The 19,271-nt window shown below is 46.2% G+C and overlaps 1 protein-coding gene across 9 annotated transcripts in view; it reads left to right on the top strand.

Moving 5' to 3' along the window:
* Window positions 1-19,271, top strand: part of FAM184A (family with sequence similarity 184 member A) — a 670,286-nt gene that overhangs the window by 497,584 nt on the left and 153,431 nt on the right. For all 9 annotated transcript variants that reach the window (XM_069235390.1, XM_069235388.1, XM_069235387.1 and 6 more), the window contains one exon: window positions 13,079-13,229. In XM_069235390.1, the coding sequence (XP_069091491.1) occupies window positions 13,079-13,229 (151 nt within the window). The remainder of the gene's footprint in view (window positions 1-13,078; window positions 13,230-19,271) is intronic.

Genomic DNA, 19,271 nt, shown 5'->3' with positions numbered 1-19,271 from the left:
AGGCATCTGGCCCCATATTCCTTACCTTTGAATTTCCCAGATGTCAGATTGGATCAGGAAGATTTTTTGTTAGCAGTACCCCATTGAGCCGGTAGGTGGCAACGATTGGCTCCACGTGGTGTTGTTCGCGCTAGATGTGACAGGACAGACACCTATATAGGCACCACCTCGGTGCGCTGAAGTCCTTTCTTTTCTTTCCACGCGAGTTAGCACTGATCCGGAGAACAGCTACACCTCTTTTGTTTTTTTATAGGCTTTTTAATTTTTTTTATATGTTGTTGACTTCATTTTTGAGAGAAGTTTTCCTCCTGGTACATCCGTGATCGAGGCACGGTTCTGAGGAGCTGTTGTCAGGTTCGACTTCACGCCTCCCTGCTTTTCCAGGAGCTGGAGCGACCACGCTCAGGTAAAAGACTTTTACGAGGCCATGTGCTGCATATTTGAGCGAGCTGACCTCTCTGGAGCACCTTTGGAGGGGGCTTCGGCCTCAGCTCCGATGGGCCCCCATGGTTTCGATATTGCTGGCCAGTTGTGCCACCACAACTTTCCCTAATGCCTGGCCTGATGCTGATGCTAATGCTCCAGGCACCGCCGGCACCCACCAGTGGCACCAGCCCCCTTGGATTCCTGAATCTGACACAGAGCCGGAACTGAATAGACCAATGCCAATTCCAGCGCCAAAAGATCACTCATGTCCTAGGTCAGCATCTGAGCTCTAATCTGAAGGATTAGGCCTCGGGGAAGAATGGGAGGGGTCACTGGACTATTTAGAATACCAGTGGGAAGGCCAGGAAAGCAGGGACTGGTGTGATGCCAGGGGACTGGATACCTCCCCAGATACTGCCATGCTTTCTCCCCCTATTGTGGTTACAGAGGAGGGAGCAACATATGATGTGGTGGTGAAGAGGGCGGTTGAAGTCCAGGACCTCAAGCTACCCTTGGTTGCAGTTGAGATTAACATCTTGACAGGAGTGCTACAACCGGAAGCTTCCTCCTCTGAACCCCTGCCTCCTTTTAATGAAACACTGACTGATGTCCTCCTTGGAATCTGGTCCAAGCCCAGCACAGGGGCTCCTGTGAACAGGACAGTTGCCCCCCGCCATCGCCCTGCACCAGTGGACCCAAACTTCCTCACCCTACACCCCAGCCCAGAGAGCTTGAGAGTCTAAGTCGCTACCTCCCATGATGCGTTCCCTTCCGCACCCCTGGACAGGGAATTCAAGAGGCTGGATAGCTTGAGATTCCTTGCACCAGCCTTGCATTGTGGTCGGTGAACACTGCATGCTTATTGGGCCGCTATTCCCTAACTTTGTGCGATACGGTTGCGCAGGTCCTACCACAGGTCCCAGAGCAGGCCCAGTCTTTTCTGTCCCAAACGGTCAAGGAGTGCAGAGATGCAGCAAAGTTCATCATCAGGTGTAGCTTAGATATAACTGACTCGCTGGGCAGAGCGGTTTCCTCGACTGTGGCACTTCGACACCATGCCTGACTGAGAACATCTGGCTTTTCAGTGGATGTCCAGGCTTCTCTCATGGACATGCCCTTTAATGGCAGACTCTGAGCTGGAGCATTTCAAGGAGTCACGAGCTACGGACAAATCTTTGGGCCTCTCAGCTGCCGTGCGTCATCTCCAGTCTGCCTTTTGCACCGTTTGTGGATACAGAAGAGGTGTGCAACTGCGCCTATTCTATTCCAGCCACCATCCCGAGCAAGCTTCCCATGCTGTGCGTGGGCGAGGACACGGTTCATACCAACCCCGTGCGGTTTATGGTAGGGCACAAGCACTTTCAGTTTACCGTGCTCCCCTTTGTGGCCTTACCAGTGCCCTCGGGTGTTCACCAAGGTGATGGTGGTGGTTGCGGCTCATCTGTAGAGATCAGGAGTGCCAGTCTTCTCCTATTCGATGACTGGCTGTTGAAGGCGGGCCCTCCACAGGCTGTTGTCTCCCACCTTCAGACTACGGTGGTCCTTCTGCATTTACTCTGGTTCATTACAAACGTGTTGAAGTCAAACATGATTCCCTTTCAGTCACTCCCTTTCATCAGAGCTGTTCTGGACACAGTGCAATTTCAGGCTTATCCTCCTGAGCAGCGAGTCCAGGATATTTAGTCTATAATGCCGTTGTTTCAGCCTCTATCCTGGATTTTGGTTAGAATGACTCTGAGGCTGCTGGCCCTTATGGCCTCCTGCATCCTGTTGGTGACACATGCCAGATGGCATATGCTGCCTCTGCAGTGGGATGTGAAGTTGCAGTGGGCGCTGTATCAGGGGAATCTCTCCGACATGGTCTAGATCTCAGAGAAAACTGCAAAAGAACTGCAGTGGTGGCTAACAAACCACAATGGGTCAGAGGCAGACTCCTCTCCCTTCCCCAACCAAATCTCACAATATTGACAAATGCATCACTTCTGGGATGGGGGGGCCATCTGGGAGAAGTAGAGATCAGAGGACTCTGGTCACCGGCAAAATTGGAACGCCACATCAACCTGCTGGAGCTCTGAGCGATCTGACTGGCATTGAAAGCCTTCCTACCCTCCATCATGGGAAGGCTAGTGCAGGTGTTCATGGACAACACCACCACCATGAGGTACTGCAACAAACACAGCGGTGTGGGGTTGTGGATCCTTTGTCAGGAGGCCCTGTGTCTCTGGAAATGGTTGGTAGAGCACGGTATATTCTTGGTGGTTCAATTCCTCACAGATTCTCTGAATGCCAGAGCAATCAAACTCAGCCGCCGATGCCGAAGCGGTCACAAGTGGTGTCTCCAGCCCGAAGTGGCACAAAGTCTCTTTCAGAGGTGGGGAGAGCCTTGGTTAGATCTGTTTGCCTCCCAAGAGAACGTGCAATGGCAGCAGTTTTGCGAGATGGAGTTTCTAAGGCGGATATCACTCTGAGTCTTTTTTCGTCTCGTGTGGAGCTCAGGCCTCCTGTATGTCTTTCCACCCATACCACCCCTGCCCAGATTTCTCAAAAAGATCAGGAACAACCGGGCCCAAGTCATCCTTGTGGCTCCAGATTGGGCATGCAGAGTCTGGTATCCTGAGCTTCTACAGTTGAGCATCGATCCTCCGATAAGGCTGCCCCTTCAGGAGGATCTTCTGTCACAGCAGTAGAAGAGGGTTCTCCACCCGAACCTGTCAACTGCCACATTCTTGCATAGAGATTGAGTGGTGACAGTTGACAGCTTTCAACCTTCCTCCTGGAGTCTGTAATGTCATTCTGTCAGCCAGGTGTCCCTCTGCCAAGACTGTATACATCTGCCGATGGAAGGCATTTGTATTATATCATACTATCTATACGCCCTCTTTCTGCTTCTCTATCTGAGCTCCTTCTTTTTAATCTTACCCTTGCCCAGCTGGGCTCTGCTTTAGGTACTTTGTAGAGTTACCTTTCTGCTCTGTCTGCTTTCTTGTGGCTGCTTGACCAACCCTCATTATTTAGGTCCCTTTTTGCAAATAGATTGCTTAAAAGTCTTGTACATATGTTCCCCCTTCACCTTTCATTATGCCTCAGTGAGACCTTTATTTGGTTCTTACTTTTTTTTATCTGTGCTCCTTTCAAGCCTCTACACAAATGTCCCCTCCAGCTGCTCACAATCAAAACAGCATTTCTCAGGGCAATAACATCTGCCCGGAGGGTTAGTGAGCTGCAGGCTTTGTCACCCAAGCTTCCATGCTTGACTGTGTTTCCAGACAAACTGGTGTTTCACTTAGGGCCTCTTTCTTCTTGAAAGTGGTGACAGCATTTCATGTGGGATAATCTTTCACCTTCCCCACTTTCTATGCTCCTCCACATCCCTCCAAAGAAGAGACGTGACTCGACCCTCTGGACCCAAAAAGAGCATTGGCGTTCTTCCTCGATCGTCCCAAAGAGTTCCGGGTGGATGATCAACTCTTTGATGTGGGTGTGAAGAAAAGGTTGGGCAGTGCAGAAGAGAACCATATCCAGATGGGTCATACTCTGCTTTAAAATGTGGTACGCAATGGCTTAGAAGCAACTCCCTGAGGTTTTGCGTGCATCAACGTGAGCCTCTCTGCACATGTTTAATCAACACTACTGCCTTGAAAGTGAGGTCTGTATCAAGAGGCACTTTGTCTGTTTGGTTCTGCTGGACCTTCTAGTGTGCTCTTAGTTTGCAGACCCACCTCTGGGGATGGTATTGCTTGGGTGTCTATTCAAAGGTGAGGAATCTGCGGCTCAAAGTCTCTATCAGATGAACAGGTTATTTACCTTTGGTAACGTCTTATCTGGTATAGACAGTATCTAGCCACAGATTCCTTTGTGACCGACAAATCCTCTGTGCTATGTTCTAGGGACAGGGACTCCCTTTCAAGGTCCTAGTTTTAATGGCATGCAGGGGTACTGCTCGAGAAAAATCTCCGGATCCAGACTGACGCCTGGGGGAAATTCTAAGGTAAGGAATCTGCAACTAGATATTGTCTCTACCAGATTAGGCGTTACCAAAGTTAATTACTTGTCCCTCACCGTCATGAGTCAAGATAGTAACATTTAAAACTGAAAGACATTATTACACATAAGCCCTGGAAGCAGCACACTCAATGTCTTGCCAGTGACAATGAATACCAGGAGTTCAAGAATGTCAAAGATTAACTGTCTGTAACTCAACAAGGCATTATGCTGAGGTGTTCAAGAATTAATATTTTGGAAAGTCGACAACAACAGATAATTGAAGTGGCCCATGAAGGACATTGTAGAATCGTTGCCACAAAACTAGCTCTCTGAGACCAAGTGTAGTTTCTTCATCTCGATGACGGAGTTGAAGGCCTGTCATCTATACAACTGCCTGTCATCAAAAACCACTCAACACCCCTTAAGCATGTCGGAGTTGCCAAAGCATGTATGGGAAAACAATTGCTGTTGAGTTTTTCAGTTCTTTTGATAATGGACACCACCTGATGGTCATTGTGGTGACTACTCCCCTTTTCCATTGATAGAAGATCTCTCACCTATCACTCAAGAGAAAGTTATCAAGAGATTAGATGGCATCTTTGCAACATGGGGCATTCCTACGATCTTAAAGTCTTTCTCAGTCATCTTAACATAAAGTGCCCCTCTTTTGGCCACAGGCTAATGGCCTTGTTGAACGTTTCATTGATACATTAAAGAAAGCTGTTCAGTGTGCTGCCTTAGAAAAGCTTGACCTTAAAACTGTCTTGAATTCTACCCTGTGAGCTTACCATTCAACTCCTCACTCGACCGCAGGTGAAAACCCTGCTACTTTGATGTTTGGGAGGACAGTGACAATTAAGTTACCCCAATGAACCAACACATAATCAAGTACTGAGGAAGAAACCTGTATCAAAGACATCAATAGTAAAAGGAAAATTAAGGCCTATGCTGACAAGAGATGACATGTAAAAGACATTGGGGGTCATTACGACATTGGCGGGCAGCATCAGCCGCCCGCCAAGATCTGACTGCCATGCGGCCGCCAATGCGGCCGCACCCCCGCCGCGGCCATTTGGAGATCCCCGCTGGGCCGGCGGGCGGAAACCTGGTTTCCGCCCGCCGGCCCAGCTGGGATCACGGCGCAACATAGGACCCGGCTCCAAATGGAGCCAGCGATGTTGCGGCCGTGCGACGGGTGCAGTTGCACCCATCGCGCTTTTCACTGTCTGCACAGCAGACAGTGAAATGCCGCATGGGGACCTGTCAGGGGGGCCCTGCACTGCCCATGCCAGTGACATGGGCAGTGCAGGGGCCCCCAGGGGCCCTACGACTCCCCGTACCGCCAGCCTTTTCCTGGCGGTTCAGACCGCCAGAAAAAGGCTGGCGGTCGGGGACTCGTAATCCCCAGGGCAGCGCTGCAAGCAGCGCTGCCCTGAAAACCGCCAGCCCCGGCAGTGAGACCGCGGCGCTACCGCCGCGGTCAAAATACGCCGGGAGGCACCGCCAGCCTGTTGCCGGTGCTCCCATCGTTTTGGCCCTGCGGTTATAATACCGCCAGGGTCACAATGACCACCATTGTCTTCAAGAGAGAAGATCAAGTGCTCATCCATCAGCTTAAAAAATGGAAGCCTGATGCTCCATTCGATACTGAGACATTCCATGTCTTAACCAGCAAAGGACACATTGTGACTGCCCATCGTCCTGGGAAGTCCTTTACGTGATATTACTCAAATTTCTGACATGTAGCTCATCAGTCGGCAGATAACAATGTCAATGTAGAAACTGGTTCTGAAAGGACAGTTGAAAAATCCCTGCCTGCTGTTGCTTTTACAACACCAGCGCAGGTCATGGACACTCTTAATATCTGTTCCCAGTTTCTGAAGACACAATCAGGATGGGTAATTGGAGTGCCACAAAGGCTCACCGAAGAACTATGATTGTGTATATATTTGTCAAAAATGAAATTTTTTATTTAACAGAGGGGGAGATGTAGTGTCATATGAGTTCTTAATGACAGAGCAGTTTTGGCTCCTGATAGATTCCATAGATCTGTGATAAAAGTGTTAGAGCGTGGTGAAGTGAATGCAGGTATGGAATGTTGAGTTTTTGGTTACATGCAGACGAATAAAGATGTGCAATACACAGCTCCATGTGTGGCATAGTCATTAGTGAGTACTCAGGCAGGGGAAGGCGCTACAACTTGAATGTAAAGTTAAAGATGAATTATGTTCCTCTCCCCCCTTATTTTCCGCATATAGGCCTGTCACAGGGATTACAACACCCCTTCCCCCTCAATTCTTTATCTACCCAGCATGCTGTTGTCGTAGCTGGCACCTGTAAAGGACCTTGCTGTTCGGTTGTGGACTTTGCATAGCACCTATGCCTTTTTTTCTTTCCCCTTGGTTCTCCATAGATCAGTACATTACAACATTTGTTAACTCTCTTGTTGATCAAATTTCCAGGCCTAAGTTCTGTGTACACTTCATATGCGCCCTCTTGTACTGGCCCAATGCCAGACTCATAGTATTCCATACATTGCTGAATTGATGATACCCTTATGTAAAAAAATGCTTTAATTTAAAAAAAATATGTTTTGCTCTTGAATTTACTAATTGCTGTGGTTTCCAAGACAGTGTTGTGAAATTAGAAAATTGCTGATAAACTGTTGGTACGCGCATGGTGAGCGTGAACGTGTCATCCCCACATATGTGACAATCTCTTGTCAAACATAGATAAACATAAAATATCCATTTGGGGGGCTCCTTTGATGTTTATATGCAACACACAAAACCTCATGTTTAGCCCTGTAATTTACACTTGATACTCAATGTTTGTTCTATTATGTGGGATAATGGGCTACATGTACGAAAGTTTGGTTTAGAGACTCGCAAATTGCGAGTCAGAGCGACTTGCAATTTGTGAGTCGCAAAACCTTATGTTGCACAGTGTCAATTACACTATTTGCGATTTGCAAGGGGGTCGCAAATGCCCTACCTCATGAATATTCATGAGGTAGGTCGCAATTTGCGACCCCCTTGGGAATGGCCGCCCTCACAGGGATGGTGGCCTGCTGGAGACAGCAGACCACCATGTCTGTGACTGCTTTTAAACAAAGCATTTTTTTTTTTTAAATGCAGCCCTTTTTCCTTACAGGAAAATGAGATGCATTTCAAAAACAAAAAATGAAACGTTTTCGTTTCATTTTTTCAGAGCAGGCAGTGATCTGTAGGATCACTGCCTGCTCTGAAAAAATGTTATTACTGCCATTCACAAAGGGGAAGGGGTCCCCTGGGGACCCCTTCCCGTTTGCGAATGGGTTAGCACCAGTGTCACACTGGTGCTAACTGCGATTGTTTTGTGACCGCATTCATGGTCACAAAACAATCGTGCATGGGACTGCGACTTGCAATTAGGAATGGAAGACCCCTTCCTAATTGCGACTTGCAGCCTCTTTTTGTGATTCAGTGAATAGTTTACTGAATCGCAAAAATGGGTTTTGAACATGTCAAAGTGCATTTTGCACGTCGCAAATGGCCCGATTCGCTGTTTGCGATGAGCAAAATGCTACGTACATGTAGCCCAATATCACCTATTAAAGAAAGTGGAGGTCACCTCTAATCTCCCACCATTTTGTGTGAGATTCTGGATTGATGCAACATTATTCTGTTGCTCTTTGCCCCTCCCGTTGACTTTTCCTCCTTCTCCTTCCTAACTTTGTTTTCCCCTCTACCTCTTTAAGTCATTGGTCCTTTAGTTCTTTACATCCTTCCCTGGGATTTAGTAACAATGAAGTGAGCTTCTTATTCTTCCTACTTAACTTGAAAACCTACAAATCTGGATAGAAAATTGAGCCATATGTGCGGAATTTAGGTATTGTGATTTCCTAATTGCGATTCTTACTGAATCACAGTTATGAAAATCCAATTCTAGTTGTACAAAAACATACAAGTATAAAATAGTGATTCCAAGTAGGTTACAAAATGATCTGCCTCAGTATTAAAGACATAGGTCACAATTTGCAACCCATTAGGAATTGCAGCCGTCACAGGGATAGTGGCCTGCTGGGGTAGGCAGACCACCTTGTCTGTGATTGCTTTTTAATAAAGCAGTTTTTTTTTTTGTTTAAATGCAGTCCATTTTCCTTCCTGAAGCATTTAAGTATCATATTTTAATAGTAGGCAGTGGTCCGTGGGATCAATGCTTGTGCCTAAAATATATTTATTTCAACATTGACAAAAAGGAAGTAGTCCATTTGGGACCCCTTCACATTTGCGAATGGTTACATCCTCCTTTGAAGTCTCAGTAAAATATTAATGTTTTGCCACCGTAATTTGGTTGCAAAACATTCATATGTATCACTGTGATTCGGTGTTTGGAAGGACACTCTAAACACGCCCCTTCCAAATACCCAAACACTAACATAAATTGCAATTCCGCATAGAGTTATTGAATCACAATTCGGGCTTTTGTGCATTTAAAAAAGCATTTTTGTGGCTAAAAATGGTCTGATTCTCTGAATCAGGACATTTCCAACTGCAAACGTGCTTTGTACCTCTGCCCATTATTCGTTAACATAGCAGACATGTTTTTCTTATTTTTTTGTTGCACTTATACAAAAAGCCTAACTTGATCTATATAATTAAATGAGCAAAATTGTTTCACATCTAGTGAACTTACTTCGAAATTGCTCTTCTTTACGTTTCATTTAACCTTTTCCAAGAAAGTAATCAGCATAAATCCGGTTTTGTGAAATAAAATTGTATATGGGCTTACAAAATGTATTCAAGAGCTTGTTTTGTCATTTTGTGATAAAAATGGCTGGGATTGAATGCTTTACCAAATGTGATTCCACTTATATTTTGTTCTACGTATTTCGTTTGTTTCTTCATTGTAAAATATCAATATCCAATCACAAAAATAAATTTAGACCCCAAGTGCATGCCTTCATCACATTTTTCCATACTTACGTTTTACATAGTTTGTTCTATATAAATGAGTAAAAACGTACAAGGCTTCAGCATTATAAGAGCTATGAAAAGGTTATATTTATAATGAACTCTGATCATAGCTGTGTATGGAGTTTAAAAGTCTGTAATGACAATAGAAATTGTGAATACTTGCTTAGTATGACATGGAGGGAAAGAAATGGAATTACGGCTCATGCCAAAGTAACAACCATGCCCCATGAGTGCTCAAAGACTGCAGTAAGCATGAAACTGCTTTATTCCCTGTATGTTCATATGAACAGAATTCCTTTAGTCATTGTTACATAATTTAAGAAAGTAATCCATGGATCTTTCCCGAAGTTTGTGTTAGAGAAGTGAGATAAAGTCAGTGGTACCTGTTAAGTCTATGACTCTGGTGACGTCAACACATGCATTGCACTTTCAATCTTCTCAGAAAAATATCAGATAAAGCATTAATTTGCTGAATCTACCCCCACCATATTTGTTCCACAGCGCAGCTCTGGGATCCATTGATCAGTGACCCCCAGATTTTTCACCCGCATTGAAGATTTGTTACGAATGTGATAAGGTTGTCTGTTACAATTATATTAAGGAGAGATTGTGAAAGTGGGACTATTGAATCTCAGACCATACAGGAGTCACAACATGCTTATTACTTTGATACTTGGGTGGAGAATATTATGAGTGAGTTTCTTCTATAGACTGCTTCTCGTGAACTTATATTGACAGGTGAAGAGATCTCTAATTTTGTGGGGTTAAACCTCTTAGCATTGAAGAAGTGGCTGACATTCTCCATAACTAGTCAAAGGACCAAAGAGCAAATGTCCTTGTTTGATATTTGAAGGGGTTTACAAGGTTACAGGCATTTGGCAGAAACCTGTGTTGCTTCCAGACATTTACAAGAATATATTCTGGATGACTAGATCAAGGCCTGGTAACTCCTACCCTTGCAATCGTCCAGAGACACATTCATTAATGGCAATAATGCCAGTTGCAGACCAAATGTGTTTCAGTGTTGCTTCCTCGTTGAAACATACTCAAACAAAGATATGTTGGTTGTGATAGTCACCTGTAAAGGTTTTGCCATTGACAACACTAAATGGGTTTGCTGTGTATGTGTCATCTCAAAGGAATGATGCAAAGTAATAACAAACCAAGAGGGTCCCAGCTAGTGAAACCCTTTGATCAGTTCTACACTTTGGATCCTCCTGGAAACATGTACCTTTTTCTCACTGGTCGGTAATAGTTTCCATTACCACTGACACATCAGGCTTCGAGGGAGTATCTACCACAATCTTCTTTAAAATACATGACCTGTGGTAATGGAAGGGCAACTAAACTTCCTTTTCTTCCCTCCTGCTTCTTTCAGAAGGCACCCTGATGCTGCCTATAGAATTATATTACTTTTTTTGAGTTTTTTTTTTCTTCAAGTTCCTACATGTGAAAATGGTAGAGTTCTCATCTAAAGTAGCCATACATAAAATCCTTTTGTTTGTGCCTTGAATCATTTAATGATGTGCCGCTTGGGACAGTGGGCCAGATGTGCTAAACATTTTAGCGGTTGCAAAGACTGTAGTGCACAAAGTTGTTTTTGTAACCGTTAAAAAGTTATTTTGAATGCAATAAACCTATTTTAGGAGTTGGTAAAATTTTACTAACTCATGAAATAGGTTTACGAATGGATACTGAATCGCAGTTTGTGTTGTGTGTGTCCCTTCTGAATTGCGATTCTGAGCCCTATGTCTAAATGGTTTGCTATTGGAATTTCGGTTGCAAACAATTGATATTACCTATTCCCAAGTTAGTGTGGTAAATCATTCGCAAAAGTAAAGCGGTCCCTTTTAAAACCCCTCCCCTTTGCGAATTGGAGTGACAGCTTCAGGGGGAACATGCACTGGTCCAGTGACCACTGCCAGCTTTCACTGATGTTTTTCAAAAAAAATCTTTTTTTTAAATTAGCCCCATTTCCTCTGAAGAAATAGGGCTGCTTTAAAAATCATCTTTAAAAATCAAACACAGGAATGGTAGTCTGCTGACCATTGCAGGCCACCATCCCTGTGCTTGCAGCCAATCACAGTAGGTCACAAATAGCAACCTGCTGAAGGCAGGTCGGTCTGCGACCCACTACAATTCATAATTTTGGTAAGTGAACTATTAGTAAGTAGGTCAGTCCACAAAAGAAGTGCTTGGCTCAAAAAGGAAGAATCACAGTTTGCGACCACTTTTTACGACTCATATCTTATCACATCTAGCCATATTGTCATTGTAGATAGTCACAGGCCCGTTTCATCTCTAATGCACCTTTAGTTTGGAATGCAACAGGAATAAAGTCACTTTTCCTTTGGAGAGAGAATGACGTAATTTCAAAAGACATAGGCCCTCATTACAACTTTGACGGGCGGCCTCTGCCGCCCGCCAAAGTTGCGCCGCAGGAATACCGCACCGCGGTCTGAAGACCGCGGCCGGCATTCCAAGTTTTCCCCTGGGCTGGCGGGCGGCCGCCGATAGGCCGCCCGCCAGCCATGGGGAAAACGACCTTCCCACCATGAAGCCGGCTCGTAATCGAGCTGGCGGAGTGGGAAGGTGCGACGGGTGCTACTGCACCCGTCACGTATTTCACTGTCTGCTATGCAGACAGTGAAATACAAGCGGGGCCCTCTTACGGGGGCCCCTGCAGTGCCCATGCCATTGGCATGGGCACTGCAGGGGCCCCCAGGGGCCCTGCGACTCCCCCTCCCGCCATCCGGTTCCCGGCGGGAGAACCGCCAGGAACTGGATGGCGGGAGGGGGAGTCGGAATCCCCAAGTCGGCGCAGCAAGCTGCGCCGGATTGGAGGATTCTTTGGGGGCAGCGGGAAACCGGCGGGAGACCGCCGGTTTCCCTTCTCTGACCGCGGCTAAGCCGCCGCGGTCAGAATGCTCCACGGGGCACCGCCGGCCTGTCGGCGGTGCCACCGCGTCCCGCGGCCCTGGCGGTTACAAACCGCCAGGGTCGTAATGAGGGCCATAGTTCATTTCACTCTTAAGGCGGATTTTACTCCTACTTATTAACTGATTCCTTACAACTAGGCCTTAACTCAAAAGGTAGTGACCTGAAATTTCAGCCCCTCTTGCTTTCTTCACCCTCCCTCTTTTTTAAACATATTTTTATAAACATGCATTCTTCTGCCTCCATAGTGAAAATGCATGTTATTTGGATAGACTATTGTTGGTTTAGAGAAGTTGCAAGTACTAATCGTCTTCGCATGAGTGCCTAAAATCAATGACTGTCTGTATCCTGATAGCCTCATTGTTTTGCACTTGTATATTAGATGCTATGTCGTTGACCAAAGCAGACAAACTACTGTTATAATGTTGTTAATTTGTAGTTATATTCACTTTTGGAGGAAAGGGCATATATTTTGTTTTGAATATTTTTGTTTATCGCTGATAAATGTATTACTTATACATGGTACTGCCAGTAGACAGAACTTTAAGTTGTGAGTTCAATCACTATTGGAGGTATGAACGATAGAAACATATATTTAGCATGTGCCATTTGTAACCCTTAAAGCTAAGCATTTTGTATCTGCTCAAAGAGCAGGCGTATACCTGTATACTCAACTATGTACACATGTATGAATTATGATTAATAGGTGTGAACCCACTTTTTATATGGGAATGTCATCTAATACTGTCTTTCATAATAATAATTTCATTTAGACAAGAGTGTAACAGGCTTCGTGAAGAGTTGAAGCTTCAACACGAGGAGGATAAAAAAAATGCAGTTAATCAAATCATGCACCTTAAGGAACGGGAGATGATTGCAGCACGGGATGGGTGGCAAAAGAAGGTGGAAGATCTTCTAGACCAGGTAACATTAAACCTTACATTTGTTTCAAAACAAAGCAAGTGACACCTCAGCTATTTTTATGCAGAGATCGCTATTTTCGAGAAATATATTTCTAAGCCTTTCATGACAACACTTTGTGATTGTTTGACTGCCATAAAGATTATTCAGTGAGAGATGACTAAATACAGCTTCCAACTTTCCAATAGCTGCTACCTACATAGCTTATGGGCAAGGATTTGAGCCGTTCACAGCTTTTCTTTTATAACTAATTCATTCCCCCACTTCAGACTTAAAACCCCATAAACAGTGCAAGAACACTGAATTTGAAAATATTTTTTCTGATGGACACATCTACCTGTGGATTCCTTACCTTATGATTTTTTCCAATGCGCCAGCTTTCGACAGAAACTTTCTTCCCAGCTCTTCACGTCGACAAGGACGTCATAATTGCACAGCTCCGCACGGGACTCCGTCTGATGTCATCGTGGCAATAAGAGGTCCTCGTCGGCGTGCTATGTCAGTTCCCTTTTTTTCTGTGCCTTTGACGCTAACGGTTTTCTCCTATTTCTCGAACAGCTACTGTTTCGAAGGTGTTATTATACCTGTTACAATGTCTCCACCTAAGAAGTCAGTTTTTAAGCCTTGCCGTGAGTGCGGGGGTCGTATGTCAGTCACGGACCCTCATGAAGAATGTCACTGGTGTCTTAGTTCGGACCACGATGTGCAAGGATGTGTTTCTTGCCAAAGGAAGAATCCAAAGGTGTTGAAAGAAAGAGAAGCTAAGCTATTCTTAGCAAAAGCAAAGAAAGGACACAGAAGTCACTGGAGATCCAAGACAAGGGACTCGTCATCCCATAAGTCATCGAGGTCACACAAGAAGTGGCGCCGGCACAATTCTTGACACTGTTCTTCCAGAGATCGGTGTCGATCTCGGTCTCCCTCTAGACAATGTCATACGGCGTGGGAGGCCAGTCCTACTGTTACTCCCCAACCTCAGAGTCCTCAGGCTTCTCCAGAGTCATCACTCATCGAGGTGGTTGAGTCCCCGGCTAGTCCTTCAACTCATTTTTCGCCTGTATTGGTTCAGGAGTCGGTGGCACAGGTTTCGGATCTGACCCAAGCGCTGCATGAAGAACAGAGGTTTCCTGCCTTCCCGACTCTGGTAGTGGATCCAGCGGCTTTTCTGAATGCCATATTCAGCATTTTTAATAAGGCTATGGCCCCTGCTTGTGCACCGACTGGTCTCACGGGTCCATTAGCGTTCTCCTTGGGCTTTCCGGCTCCATACAAGTCAGCTCCGTTTGTGCCTTTCTATCAGGCTCTGAGGGTGTTGGTTCGGCGCCAATGACGTCACCTCATATGATGCCGATGGAGTCAACTCTGGCGTCGGATGGATCCCGGTCGGGACGGAGTGCATTTCCTTCTTCTCCTTTGCCACATCCATCTGCCTTGAAGCCGGTGTCGTTGACATCGCCTAACTCTGTGTCAACGCCAAGGTTGGAGGCAAGGCTGAGGTCAAGGAGGAGAGCATTGAGGCTCTTGGAAGAGCAAGAATACCAGAGGCAATTATTGGACGAAGGAGAGATTTCTGAGCCGTTGGGAGAGTTTCAGGCTCTGTATTCAGCTAGTGGACTGGATACCTCCCCTGACTGGGATATTTTATCCCTGGTGAATTTACAGAAGAGGCGGCTTCCTATCACTCTGTCATATAAAGGCTGCAGATTTTTTGGAACTTCCATCGCCATCTTCGGAAGTTAAAACAAATATTTTAACTGAGGTTTTACATCCTTCCTCCACTTCGGCAGAGCCCATGCTCCCTTTTAATGGTGCTCTTACTGAGCCTATTTTGGCAGTTTGGAGAAAGACCTGTTACTTTGCCAGCTGTGTCTAGAACTATAGCAAGGAGGTACAGGGTTGCTCCTGGGGATCCAGGATTTTTATCCCAAAATCCGACTCCTGAGAGCTTGGTGGTTCAGGCTTCTTGTTCTGCTCGTTCTGCCCCTGGTTCCTTTCCTGCTATTTCATCGGACAGGGAGTCCAAGAGGATGGAGCAAGCAGCAAAAAAGACTTTCTCTTCTTGTAGTATGGCCTTGAAATCAGTCACTGCTACCTGTGTGCTGGGTAGATATGTTTATGCCCTGATGGACACGGCTAGAGCTGTGGTGCCTAACTTGCTGCAGGATATGCAGGGGCAGTTTGACGAGTTCCTGTCGGACACCCAAGCTGCGGCCAAACAGATAATCCAGTCTGGTCTGGATACAGCAGACGCAGTAGCCAGAGCAATGGGTACTTCGGTGGCCACCAGGAGACATACATGGCTAAGGTCTTCTGGGTTTTCGACTGATGTCCAGGCAACTTTATTGGACCTCCCTTTTGACGGTGAAAAGTTGTGGGGGGGCCAAGGCGGACTCTGCTTTAGAGCGCTTCAAAGACAGCAGGGCCACGGCGAGATCTTTTGGGCTGCAGGCTTCTACATCTACTCCCTTCAGATCCTTTCGGAGATTTAGGGGGTTTGGCCGTGAAGCTGCTTATCGTGGAAGACCTCAGTCCACAACTCAACAGCCTGCCAACCTTCCATATAGATCTTTTAGAGGGCAAGGGCAGGGGCGAGTTAGGACGCGAGGAGCCATCCAACAGCACCCTGCCTCATCCTCTTCCTCTGGGGGAGCACAACAAGGAAAGCAGCCCTAGTTTTCCATCCATTTTAAGTCATGCTTCTCCCTTAGGGGGCAGGATATTTCATTTTCTCAACGAGTGGGAGTTAGTCACGTCAGACTCCTGGGTACTAAATATTGTGGGGAAAGGTTATGCCCTTCCTTTCCGGGAGTTTCTGCCTCCCATCCCTCCCCGTTCTTCGTTTTGTTCAGAAGATCATCTCCTGTTGCTGCAGCAGGAGGTTCACGTCCTTTTATCAAAAGTTGCAGTGGAGTTGGTTCCAGAGCAGGAAAGGGGTCAGGGTTGCTATTCGAGATATTTCCTGATTCCCAAGAAGGATGGTCGATTGAGGCCTATCCTGGACCTGAGGATTTTGAATTGATTCCTCAAACAGGAGAAATTCAAAATGCTGACCTTAGCACAGGTTCTTCTTGCATTGAACAATGAAGACTGGATGGTGTCTGTCGACTTGCAGGATGCTTATTTTCATTTCCCCATTCTGAAGTCGCACAGGAAGTATCTCCAGTTTGTGGTAGGGTCGCAACACTACCAGTTTGCGGTCCTTCCTTTTGGTCTTACTTCCGCACCTCAAGTCTTCACGAAGGTGATGGCGGTGGTTGCAGCAAATCTCAGAAGGAAGGGAATAGCGGTATTCCCTTACCTGGACGATTGGTTGATCAAAGCCAAGTCCCCAGAGCTTGTGCTGCATCCCCAGCAAATGACAACTCAGTTGTTGTTCAACCTGGGCTTATGGTGAACGTGCCCAAGTCTCACCTGGAGCCCTCTCAGCGCCTCCTGTTTATAGGGGCAGCACTGGAAACCACGTTGAATCGGGCCTATTCTCCGCCTCAGCGGATCCAGGACAATCAGGCGATGATTCCAATGTTTCAAAATGGTGCGGTTGTTCCAGTCCTCAAGGTCCTACGTCTGCTCGGTCTGTTTGCTTCTTGCATTCTGTTGGTCACTCATGCACGTTGGCACATGAGGACTCTCCAGTGGTGCCTCCGCAAGCAGTGGTTTCAACACAAAGGGGATCTCGAAGAGTCTATAACGATCTCCAGAGACGTTGCAGCGGATCTACGATGGTGGGCTGTGGACAGCAACTTTCCCAGGGAATGCCGTTTTCTCTATCACCACCAGTGGCCACGGTCATAACCAATGCTTCCAATCTAGGGTGGGGAGCTCATCTGGGGGACCTGGAGATCAAAGGTCTTTGGCCTCCAGTGGAACAGATGTTTCACATCAATCTGTTAGAATTGCGGGCGATACATCTGGCTCTCAAGGCCTTCCTCCCATCCCTTTGCGGTCAGTCAGTTGAGGTCTTGACGATGTGGTACATCAACAAGCAGGGAGGAGTAGGGTCGCACCTTCTCTGCAGAAAGGCTCTGCGGCTCTGGTCCTGGGTTCAGGACCATTGGAACTGCTTTGTAGCATTTGGCCAGGGTTCTCAACGTTCGTGCGGACAGTCTCAGTTGGTATTTCTTGGCCGATCACGAGTGGAGTCTCCATCCAGACCTGGTCCTTCACATCTTCCGGATGTGGGGTTTTCCACAGATAGACCTGTTTGCCACGTGGAGAACGCACACTGCCTGTTGTTCTGAAGCCTCCAGTAACCGGTGCAAGGAACATTGGGGGACGCGTTACAGATGTTAAGTGCGACCAGTTACTTTACGTGTTTCCCCCATACCCTTGATTCCTCGGGTTCTGAGGAAGATTCGCCAAGATCGGGCTCAAGTTATTTTAATAGCTCCGGACTGGCCAAGAAGGGTGTGGTACTCAGACCTTCTCCAACTCTCACTGTGCCCTCCACTTTGTCTCCCTCACAGGGCAGACCTCCTCTCGCAATCAAAGGGGCAGGTTCTAGACCCCCACCTCCAGAGCCTGCACCTACATGCCTAGAGATTGAACGGCTTAATCTGAGTTCTTTTTCTCTTTCTCCAGAAGTGGTGGATGTTATTTTATTGGTCAGGCGACACTCCACTAAGACTGACTATGCCAGCAGATGGGCAAAATGTGTTACTTGGTGTGGAGAGAGGCAAATTGATCCCTTAAAGGCCCATTTATCTGATGTTCTGCTGTTTGCCCTTACTTTAGCACAGAAGGGTTGTGCAGTTGCGACTGTGAAGGGCTATTTATCGACGCTGTCGGCCTTTCTGTGCCTTCCTGATCAACCTTCCTTGTTTAAATCACCTATAGTTGTTAGGTTCCTGAGAGGCCTGACTAATAACTTTCCTCCCACTCCGTTTCCCATGCCTCAGTGGGATTTGAATTTGGTTTTAACTTTTTAATGGGTTCACCGTTTGAACCTATGCATTCTTGTTCATTGAGACTGTTAGTCTTAAAAACAGTTTTCCTTATAGCTATCAGGTCTGCTAGGCATGTGAGTGAGCGCAAGGCTCTTAATGTCAAGCCTCCCTTTACATCATTTTATGCTGACAAGATGGTGTTGAGAACAAGGGAGGCTTTCCTTTCTAAGGTTGTCACTCCCTTCCATCTGGGGCAGTGTTTTACTCTTTCATCCTTCTACCCTCCTCCTCACCCTTCAAAGGAGAGACTTAATCGCCTAGACCCGAGAAGAGCTCTGAGTTTTTATGTTGAAAGAACAAAAGACTTTCGTGTGGATGACCATCTCTCCGTTGAATATGTGTGCAAGATGAAAGGCAAAGCTTCTCATAAGAGAACCAAATCCAAGTGTGTCATTCTTTGCATAAAAATCTGTAATTCATTGGCAAAGAAGGTTGCCCCTTAGGGTATTAGAGCTAATTCCACCAGGGCTAAGTCTGCCACTTCGGCCTTGGCTAGAGGTTTTCCAGTGGTGGATATTTCCAAGGCAGCAACTTAGGCTTCCCTCCACACTTTCGTGAAGCATTATTGCTTTGATTTGGAAGTTAGGAGGGACGGCCATTTTGCACATTCTGTGTTGCAGGATTTCTTGGTGTGACCGGTCAGGGATCCACCTCCGAGTGTGGTACTGCTTTGGGACTCTATTCATAAGGTGAGGAATCCACAGGTAGTTGTATCCATCAGAAGAACAAGTTACTTACCTTCTGTAATGCTTTTTCTGGTGGATACAGTAGCTACCTGTGGATTCCTCACAGTCCCACCCGCCTCCCCATTGCCTGTCTGGTCATACCAAGACTTCTTTTACTAGTTTTGTATATACTTTTTTGGGTATTTTTGTATAAATAAATATTGTGTTTATATTGTATTTGTGTTGCAATATATATGTTGTTTTCGTGAGGTCGGTTTTCACCTGTTCGCCTCAAAGGCACGTAAAAAAAGAGTGAAACTGATGTCAGCACGCCGACGAGGACCTCTTATTGCCATGATGATGTCAGCCGGAGTCGCGTACAGAGCCCTGCAATTGTGACGTCCTCATCGACGTGAAGGAAGAAAGTTTTCGTCGAA

This window comes from Pleurodeles waltl, chromosome 5, assembly GCF_031143425.1.
Source record: "Pleurodeles waltl isolate 20211129_DDA chromosome 5, aPleWal1.hap1.20221129, whole genome shotgun sequence".
Lineage (NCBI taxonomy): Eukaryota > Metazoa > Chordata > Amphibia > Caudata > Salamandridae > Pleurodeles > Pleurodeles waltl.
The sequence above is the reverse complement of the archived record's forward strand: the minus strand, read 5'-3'. Positions and strand labels throughout refer to the sequence as shown.